Consider the following 10764-nt stretch of genomic DNA (forward strand, 5'->3'; position numbering starts at 1 on the left):
GGTCTTTTTCATGTGAACCTGTGTGCTGTTATTTTTTGATTACACATTTCTTTTTAAACATGTGTTTAGATTTCCTGTGAGGGGGGTTTATTGACCCTTTATCTTGAGCATAGGCCCAGTATCTTGACTTTTCTCCCTTGCACGTAATTAGTTTAACCTATATTCTATTGGTGTTACTTTTATATACACTTTTTTCCCTCCTTTCAATAAGTAATTTTATAAAAGCTACACTAAGCAGCCCAGTAAGTGATACATTGCTGGAGTCAGGGTATCTCCCCTTACATAATACATCTCTCAGATTAGGTGGCAAGAATGTTACAATATGGTGAAAGAGGGACAAGTAGGTCATGTTTTGGATGTTCAAGCTGATAAAGCTCCACTTTTGTGATTAAACTGAACTAAAATGATTGGTGTATAAGCTTTACCTTCAATTATTCTGAGTCGCATATCGAATTTTGGTTTTGATCATTTTTTGGAATGTCGAAGTAGACATTTTCACATCCACTCATTTTAAGTATGTGTACTAAATAGCTACGTAGCTTTTGAGATTGGTAATTTTTCCAGTTGGATTAAAAAATATACTCTATGGGCGATATTGGCATATCCACAAGAATTGTACATGTGGCAAGATTTTTTACATCAGTCACATATGTTAAGGAAATTATTTTTCAGACAAGGGGTATCCAAGGACGCCTTTTGTTCAACCTGGCATTTTGGCCAATCTGATTTGTCTTTTTAAGAAAAAAAAGTAAATAAGACTCGAAAAAGGCAACCGAAGTTTAACGGTCACAATAGAACAATAGATACAAATTAGTTTAATTACTACATTTTAAAACTCCTACAGAAAGATTTTGGTAAAACATTGGTCCATCATTCAAAGTGACCTCATTTTCAGGCTGCCGTCACACTAGCAGTATTTGGTCAGTATTTTACATCAGTATTTGTAAGCCAAAACCAGGAGTGGAACAATTAGAGGAAAAGTATAATGGAAACATATGCACCACTTCTGTATTATCACCCAATCCTGGTTTTGGCTTACAAATACTGATGTAAAATACTGACCAAATACTGCTAGTGTGACGGCAGCCTAACTGGGATTCTTCCAGATAGACCTAATATTTTATACAGATGGAATATGAATGTAAAAAATCATTTAGCAACGAGTCGCATAAGATTAGTAAAGATCAGATTGTCAAAACAAGACTGTTCAAGTTACCGTATATACTCGAGTATAAGCCGAGATTTTCAGCCCAAATTTTTGGGCTGAAAGTGCCCCTCTCAGCTTATACTCTAGTCATGTTGGGCGGCGGGTGAGGGGGAGAGAGGACTGTCGCATACTCACCTGCTCCTGGCGCTCCTAACGCTGTCCCAGCCTGTCCCATGGTCTCCCTCGCTGCAGCTCTTCCTCTATTCAGCGGTCACGTGTTACCGCTCATTAAAGTAATGAATATGGACTCCACTCCCATAGGGGCGGAGCCACATATTCATTACTGTAATGAGCGGTACCAGTGACCGCTCATTACAGGAAGAAGCTGCGGTACCATGGGACAGGCAGGGAGCGCCGGGACCAGGTGAATATTTCATATTCACCTGTCCGCGTTCCATCCGCCGGGCGCCGCTCCGTCTTCCCGTCCTCTGCAGTGACTGTGCAGGTCAGAGGGCGCGATGACGTATGAGTGTGCGCTCCGCTCTCTGCCTGAACAGTCAGTGCGGAGAGACGGGACGCTGAGGAGGAGCGGTTGCAGCAGCAGCATTACATGTGGCACAATGCTGTATGGAGCGTCTATGGGGCCATAATGAACTGCATGGAGCGTTATATGGGGCATCTATGGGGCCATAACTGCATGGAGCATTATATGGGGCATTATATGGAGCATCTATGGGGCCATAACTGTATGGAGCATTATAAGGGGCATCTATGGGGCCATAACTGTATGGAGCATTATGTGGGGCATTATATGGAGCACCTATGGGTCCAAAACTGTATGGAGCATTATATGAGGCCATAACTGCATGGAGCATTATATGGGGCCATAACTGTATGGAGCATTATATGGGGCCATAACTGCATGGAGCATTATATGGGGCATCTATGGGGCCATAACTGTATGGAGCATCTATGGGGCCATAACTGCATGGAGCATTATATGGAGCATCTATGGGGCCATAACTGCATGGAGCATTATATGGGGCATCTATGGGGCCATAACTGCATGGAGCATTATATGGGGCATCTATGGGGCCATAACTGCATGGAGCATTATATGGGGCCATAACTGCATGGAGCATTATATGGGGCATCTATGGGGCCATAAAGAACTGCATGGAGCATTATATGGGGCTCCTGATTCAATATGGATATTCAAAAACACTTAACCTACTGATGTCTCAATTAATTTTACTTTTATTGGTATCTATTTTTATTTTTGACATATACCGGTAGCTGCTGCATTTTCCACCCTAGGCTTATACTCGAGTCAATAAGTTTTCCCAGTTTTTTTGTTGCAAAATTAGGGGGGTCGGCTTATACTCGGGTCGGCTTATACTCGAGTATATACGGTATCTGCCTTTTGCTTGGACACTGTTTCGATTGGTTATTATTCCTTTGCTAAAAGCTGTAAGAGCCACTATGCAAGTAAAAGAAAAAGTGAACCTATTTTTGTTCAAGATCAGATGTGAGAAGGCCTTCAACGTAGAAAATGTAGTCTTCCTTTTAGAAGTAAAAACTACATGTATGAAATTTAGGATGTGTAGTTCATGTCTTTTTGTACAGTTGATCTAATGCAGCTAGGTAAAAAATGACAAACTGAACATTAGGTTCTTAGTTTAACATTCTGATCAGACTGTATGAAGCCCACTGTCATTTCATGGTGAACCTCTCAGTAGGTCCCTAGACTGAAAGGTGTGGAGTATTGTGCAACCTACAGTCACAGTGACAGCTTCTTCAGTACAACCTTCAGGTCATCGTGGCTTGTTATTTAATCAGCAAGGCAGGATACGTCCATCCCCCTTACAACATTTTGTATGCAGCTTTAATTGAGGGTATTCATATCTTAATTGGAGTAAGGGTTTAGGAATTAAGCTCTGTAATATGTAGCTGCCTCTTTTTAAAGGGACCAAAAGTAAATGGACAATTATCTCAAAAGCTCTTTAGTGGGTTGCATGGGCTACTCCCTCATTTATCGATCATCATTTAAGCAGATAAAAGCTCTTGAGCGGATTTCTAGTGTGGCATTTGCATTTGAAAGCTGTCGCTGGGAACCCACAACATCCTGTCAAAGGAGTTTTAAATTGAAGAGAAACAGACCATCATTAGGCTGAAAAAAAGAAGAAATCCATCAGAGAGATGGCATAAATGTTAGGAGTCGCCAAAACAACAGTTTTGTTACATACGGCAAAAAAATTAGCGCACTACTTCTAGTAGTAAATCGCCCTTTGCTATGCCATGGAAGAGACAAAGGTTCATCATGAGCACTGCTGCTTCATCTCCCCTATAGACAGGGCCCACTTAGTTCGTCTCATGATGAAGCAGGCAAAAACTCTTGGTCCCCCTGGAGAGATTTGATCCATAGGTGGTTAAGCACATGAATTGTTGTCGCTTCTAATGATAAATGAGGCCCTCTCTGCTTGGAGATTTTGCATTATAGCAGCCAGCTGCAGCATTCTGCTTATCATGTAATGTGCTTTTTAGTGAAATAATAATTGATATCTGTTTGATTTTATCGAAGGAGCTTCAATAAAAGATGTCAGAATAGAAAAAGAATATTGAAAACATCAGCACGAGACCCGCAAACATTCTAGTGAATAGCGAATGGTAATTGTTCTGCCTTGAATGGCATAGTGCCAACTGTCAATCATCGAAACCTTTTAAGCTTTATCTGCAAGTGTGGGAAGCTTAATGGTTAGGTAATGTGTGCTATAGTTTCTGTGTATTTCTAAGCTGTACAAGTTAAATTAATCCTACCCAGTGTCTTCCAGCTCAGATCAACTTGTTTGAACTCTAGGTAAAAGGACTGTATGTTGATGATATTGTGATGTAAAGCATCCCTGCAAAATAGGCGGTAATGAATCGCTTTCCATCTTTTATCACCACTCATAGATTTTCCATCTAGAAGCTGAGAGTTAATGCCCGTTATCTTTATCTTGCGGGTGTTCTATGGGTGTTGGGCATAGTGGTAGAGTATAAGTACAAAAAGCTTTTAAAAGCACAATTGTATTTGGTGGTATGAAGTTATCAGTTATCACAAGAAAATGGTGAGAAATAGAAAAACAATTATATTCCAAGAGCCAGAAATTTCCTTTTAAAATCATACCTGTTGACTATAGTTTGGTTGCAAACCATGCATTCAAAGTTGTTACCCAAATTGTTTAAATTAAAAAAATATATATTCTTATTCAATACTGGTAAATGATTTTCCCATCTCCTAAAGTGTTGGAATACCCCAGAAATATGCTAACACTTTGTAACATTGCTGGGGGTCCAATTTCTGGGTCCCCACCAATCATGAGAATAAAGGGGATGGGATGAAGGACAATTCAACATATTTCAAATGTATTAAAAGCATGCACCTCTTAATACTTTGAGTTTTACTTCTTCACTATAATTGTAAGTTTAAGGCTGGCTTATGCTAGTCTTAAAGGGTAACTCTGGGGAGATTTTAAAAAAATGGACTGAAGAGGAGCGTAAAGAATGACAACGAGCATCACACTACCTAGAAGTAACTTTGAATAGGTATTTGATGAATAGGACGGGCTGCTGTTTGAATTCTGTGTCTGGACGAGCTGCAGTCTACCGAAATAAAGCTCCACGAGATCTGTGTCTCAAATGACAGATTAGCTGTATCATAACAGAACATACCAGAGCTGCAAGAGACGTGTGTGACAGGAAAATAAATATGTTTTCTAGTTGGCTGACTAAACACTGAGATTAGAGAATAAATCCTTTGTGCCAAGTCTGATTTCACAGGCTTTCTCCACAACTTTCAGAGGAACGTGTGGTTAGGATACTGATCTTCTGATAGTTGAGACACAGGTCCCTGGAGCTGTGTTTCTTCATACTGCAGTCCACCTGACATGTGAGTAGGATAGGCTGCCATTTCAATTATGGTGCAGGGGCTATTTTATTACATTCTTGGAGAACCCCTGTAATGGCACTAGCTATTTCTAAACAGTGGCAGTTCCATCCTATCTATAGACACTGAACTCTTAGGAACAACGCCTATGCTTTTTTTTTCAACCAAATTTACTTTTTTCTGGCACAGGTAAGAAATGAATTATGGGGTCTCTGTAACAGTATTAAGAAGTCAGAGCTTAGAGGTAGGATGTGCTATAATAAGCACAAACATGAGACCTGTAATTATGATATTTAATAAAGAACTTCATAAGGAAGCACAAAATCTGCTATAAAAATAACTTAATAAAAGAGTGTATCTCTGTATACTTGAATCTTACACTTCAAATTACATTTCATTTAATTATCTGAGATTTCGTTTCATGCAGATTATCTCATTGGAATAATGTGAAGTGGCACATAGTTTGTGAAAATTATCAATTTTGATTATTTTTAAGAGGATTTTTTCCTCCTAAGTTGCTGATTAATACAGAGATCGCTGTTTTTTTTTTCTGTGGGCTGCGTGCAGTCTTAGAAGAAAGAAATTTCAGCGCTACTCTTCATCATGTTAAACATCAAAATTGGAAAAGTAAAATTTTTTTTGTTACTGTAGACTACACTTAAAAGGAACCTGTTAGCAGGATTGTGCACAGTAACCTACAGACAGTGTCAGGTTGGCGTCGTTATACTGATTACAATAATAGGGTTGAAGAAATCTATCTTGTGGTTGTTTAATCTTTATTTGTAGTTTTCAGTTAAAGAGTTTCACGCTCCGGGGCGGCTTTTGGGGGGTTTTCATGTGGTGCTCTGCTTACGTATTCATCTGCTTATGACTGGTCACTGATCGCTCATTGACCTGTCCCCTATAATACCTACTGCATATCTCCTTGTTTGAAAAAAATAAAAAAAAATTACACTCATCATGCAGGCGCTGGTGCCTGCGCTGTAGCATGATCGAATCTTAGTCCATATTTTCATTTGATTTTGTCATATAAATTTCTTGAGGGGGGGAAATTCTTAAGTCAAAATAACGGCCACTCATGCGCAGTAGCATCATTTAGATTGCCGAATAATGCTACTGCGCATGCTCGACCGGCGGCAACATTTTGATTAATATAATTTTTGTTTCCCCTCAAAATTTATATGACAATCAAATGAAAATATAGATATTCTAGATTGTATCATGCGACAGCGCCGGCACCTGCCTGATGAATGTAATTTTTATTTTTTTCAAACAATAAGACATGCAGAATGTAAAATAGGGGGCAGGTCAGTGAGGGATTAGTGATCTGTCATAAGCCATAAGGATGAATATCTAAGCAGAGCACCACAAAAAGACCCCCGCAAAGGCCCGCCCACTTTGGCAGCATATCAGATGCATGCTGTATGGGGTAAAACTATGCTTTCCCTGGACAGTTGTTTCAGCCTGTGTGAACTGGCCTTTAAACCTCCGGAATCTCTGGAAAACTGTATAGAGCAAGAGAATATAGTAGGGTTGGTCATGAAACCTGCGGCCAATCGAGACATCGTGGTCCGTTCTTAGACCATGAAAGGTGGATATATAAAACAGGACTAACAGACCATGTTTTTTCTTTCTCTTCTGACTTGCATCATTCCTCTCCATTATAAAGACGCTGAACTAGGAAGTAGAACATTTTATCCTGCTCCCCAGCTATCCATTACGGTTGTCAGGAATATTGCGGTTAGGCCTCATTCAATCTCCAGTGTTTTTCACACACAAAAAAATTTGTAAAAGTGTCGTTGGTGTTTAATGGATCAGTGTCTCGTCTGTACTTTTGGATCCGTGTCTTGTCGGTGCTTTTGGATCTGTATCTCGTCGGTGCTTTTAGATCCGTGTCTCGTCGGTGCTTTTAGATTAGTGTCTCGGCAGTGCTTTTAGATCCGTGTCTCATTGGTGTTTATGGATCAGTGTCTCGGCGGTGCTTTTGGATCCGTGTCTCGTCGGTGCTTTTGGATCCGTGTCTTGGCTGTGCTTTTGGATCTGTATCTCATCGGTGCTTTTAGATCCATGTCTCGGCGGTACTTTTGGATCCGTGTCTCAGCGGTGCTTTTGGATCTGTATCTCGTCAGTGCTTTTGGATCCATGTCTTGGCGGTGCTTTTAGATCCATATCTGGTTGGTGCTTTTGGATCTGTGCCTCGGCGGTGCTTTTGGATCTGTGCCTCGGCAGTGCTTTTGGATCCATGTTTTGGCGGTGCTTTTGGATCCTTGTCTTGGCGGTGCTTTTGGATCCGTGTCTTGGCGGTGCTTTTAGATCCGTGTCTTGGCGGTGCTTTTGGATCTGTGTCTCGTGTGTTTTTGGATCCGAGTGTCAGCTTTTGTACGGTCTGTGATTTTCACTGGCTCATACACTTTTTGTCTGTGATGTCAGTAAAGAACGAACATATCTCTGTGCTTTTTTGCAGGCCAGGTGCCGGAGTAAAAACAAGCATCAGAGCAGCTTCATAGACTATAATAATTACGAGTTCTTGATTTACGGTGACTAAGAAGCTTCTTCCATGTGCTAGAAATACAGAATAACAAACACAATGTGAACTATTATAATTGCGCATTTACTTAGTTCCTGTCAAACTACTGTAACGTTGTATTTCACAGATAGTGGTGACCTGATTCCACTTATTTAATAGTATAGCCTTTGTATTATCAGACAATATGCTGCACATTCATCTACATCCTTGTTAATATAATTTACTTTTTTGTTTTTACAGAGTATTGCTGTCATGGAAAAGATCCTGGAGGAAAAATATGGCAGCCCTGTCTCCTAACCCTGAACCTTGCTGAATTTCTTCATAACACAGAAAAGACCCTAAAGGCTTTATTGTTGCTGTATTTTTCAAGGTTCAAATGGGTTTTTATTGCTAAAGCACTCAAGGAATGATTGAAGCAGTCAGTTTGTTAAATTGGATCCATCACCTTTAACTTCAAAGCCACTTCTTTGTAAGAGTCTGCAAATAAGGACCCTGGGATGCAGTGGAAATCTAATTATGTTGAAATATACCTCAATCTCTCCATGTGCATGGGGGGGGAGGGAAGATGCATTTATGAATGAGCAGATTGATGTAAGAATGAAAGGCTGCTTTTCCTGCTATTCATCTAGATGTCTACTGCTGGTCCTTTTCACACCAAAATACATTGTACTGATGTAGCTGGCGCTCGTCTTACACAATTTGCAGAGCTTGGGAATCATACATAAGGCAATTGGCTTCTGATGAAAACTTTTAGGTTTTTAGTTGAGGCCAAGCCGGTGCCATTAGATTGAATTACTGTAAAGTCTAAGCCAGCTGACAGATTGAAGTACTAAACATGCCTGTAATGTACGACAATATTGTCCAAAACTACAAACGCTCGTAATGGGAACCACAAAACCAGAGAGAAACGTTTAAAATGTTGCCATCTATATAACGCTCTGAAAATTAATTGGCTAGGAAAGAAAAAATGAGCCAAATCGCCTGACTCCCAAGTATTTTGTAGTTTCTTGGGGCTGATTACTGGGCAAAAAAAAAATTCCCTTAATTGCAGTAGTGCGGTAGAGACGAGCAAATCAATTCTCAGGACTCTGGTCCAGTGGACATGTCCGTATTCTATAGCTGCTGTACTGGGGCCCTGAGAACTGCCTCCTTACTGCCGGCATTCCTTGCACCTCTTCTCATTCGTAGGCCCAGCGCAACGTTATCGTTGTGGCTTGACTCGTGGGAATGCCGGCAGAGAGGAGGTGGACCTTGAATGCGGAGGCGATCCCTTCCCAACCACAAGGAGCAGAGATAACTATGTTATTGGCACAGCCATAATCCATAATGCCCTGCTTATTAAAAAAATAGTGCTTTTCTTCCCTCTTTTCCTTCTGCTAATTTTTTGTTAAGCTATGCACCACATGCAAGTGATTAATTGAGATTTGCAATAAACCACGTTTTATTTTATCTCCTGCCATAAAACTCTGCAATATTCATGTTTTATGTTTTATATATTGCCTGGCTGGATGATGATACATTTCTACATTTCCGACTTTCAAAACACAGTAAAAGGAATAGTAAATGGCAGAGCCTGAAATATTCATCTCGCTGCAGTTTGGGGTGAAGGCGAAAAATGTTTGAAACGAGATGGAGAAAGAAGGAAGAAAACAAATATTTCAAAACAAATGTTTATCTCCTCCATTTAAAGGACACGTCGCTCCTTTACAGTCTTCATATATTTGCTGCCACCTCCCTTACCTTCAGTGTTTGAGAATGACCAGATGTAGGTAGTTACAGCAGGGCCATATATATTCTGATTTTATTAAGAACTTGAGTATTTTCTTCTATCCACCCCCTAAGTAACTTTCCAGATGCAATAGTATTTTATCATGTATCGTGAAATGCCCACAGGAAAGACATTTATTTATTTTTGTGGAACTTCATGACAGGAGTGAGAATAGTCATATATTCCGTTAATTTGTATTTAATTATTGTAATAAAGCGATGTCCGCTCCGTCTGCAGTGGGTTTTAGCTGAAATGGACAGCTGATGCTGCGCTGCTACCGCCGATAGGAGATTACTCTAATCTGGGCTAGCCAAGCACCCGAAATGTCACATGTGAGCCTAATAAACTAACTTACAGAGGAAAACTGACACATTACACACTGTAACACTGGAGTATTACTGCATGTTAGAGCAGTCATCAAATGTACAGTTACAGGGGTATTCTCCAAGATCATATTACAATATGTAGTATGTATAATATTAGCAGATACCTACAATTATAAATGTAGTATAGTTCTTTTGATTCACTATGTTGCTTACCCCATGTACAGGGCCTTGCAGTAGGTTAAGTATCAATTGTTATGACCACTAACAACTAAGGCTACTTTCACACTAGCGTTTTTTGCAATCCGTCGCAATGCGTCGTTTGGCCGAAAAAACGCATCCTGCAAAAGTGCTTGCAGGATGCGTTTTTTTCCCCATAGACTAACATTAAGCGACGTATTGCGACGGATTGACACACGTCGCAACCGTCGTGCGACTGTTGTGGGGGACCGTCGGCACAAAAAAACGCTACATGTAACGTTTTTTGCCACCGACGGTCCGCTTTTTCCGACCGCGCCCGACTCCGCCCCCACCTCCCCGCACTTCCCCGCACCTCACAATGGGGCAGCAGATGCGCTGGAAAAATGCATCCGCTGCCCCCGTTGTGTGGCGCAGAGAACGCTAGCGTCGGTAACCTCGGCCCGACGCACTGCGACGGGCCGAGCCCGACGCTAGTGTGAAAGTAGCCTCACTCACTATATGAGTGGTTGCAACCATGGATACGTAAGCTACTGTAATGCCCTGTACATCAGTAGAACTATACTACATTTCTAATTGGAGGTATTTGCTAGTATTGTTATTAATATACATTTGGAAAGTATCTTGGAGATAAAGCTGTCAACTTTAAAAAAAAATAATAATATATATATATATATACACATACACACACACACACACACACACACACACACACACACACACACACACACACACACACACACACATATATACAGGTCCTTCTCAAAAAATTAGCATATAGTGTTAAATTTCATTATTTACCATAATGTAATGATTACAATTAAACTTTCATATATTATAGATTCATTATCCACCAACTGAAATTTGTCAGGTCTT

General features: G+C 40.4%; 1 protein-coding gene across 3 annotated transcripts in view; it reads left to right on the forward strand.

The window, feature by feature from the left end:
• PRELID2 (PRELI domain containing 2) overlaps positions 1-10512 on the forward strand; it is a 144928-nt gene extending 134416 nt beyond the window's left edge. For 2 of the 3 annotated variants that reach the window (XM_077265835.1, XM_077265836.1), the window contains exon 6: positions 7840-10512. In XM_077265835.1, the coding sequence (XP_077121950.1) occupies positions 7840-7896 (57 nt within the window). In that variant the 3' untranslated portion in view covers positions 7897-10512. Of the gene's footprint in view, positions 1-3728; positions 3815-7839 lie in introns of all 3 variants that reach the window. The other variant, XR_013215827.1, reaches the window with a different exon arrangement.
• The last annotated feature ends 252 nt before the right edge of the window (positions 10513-10764 follow it).

Source organism: Ranitomeya variabilis, chromosome 5 (genome assembly GCF_051348905.1).
Source record: "Ranitomeya variabilis isolate aRanVar5 chromosome 5, aRanVar5.hap1, whole genome shotgun sequence".
NCBI classification, from domain to species: Eukaryota; Metazoa; Chordata; class Amphibia; order Anura; family Dendrobatidae; genus Ranitomeya; species Ranitomeya variabilis.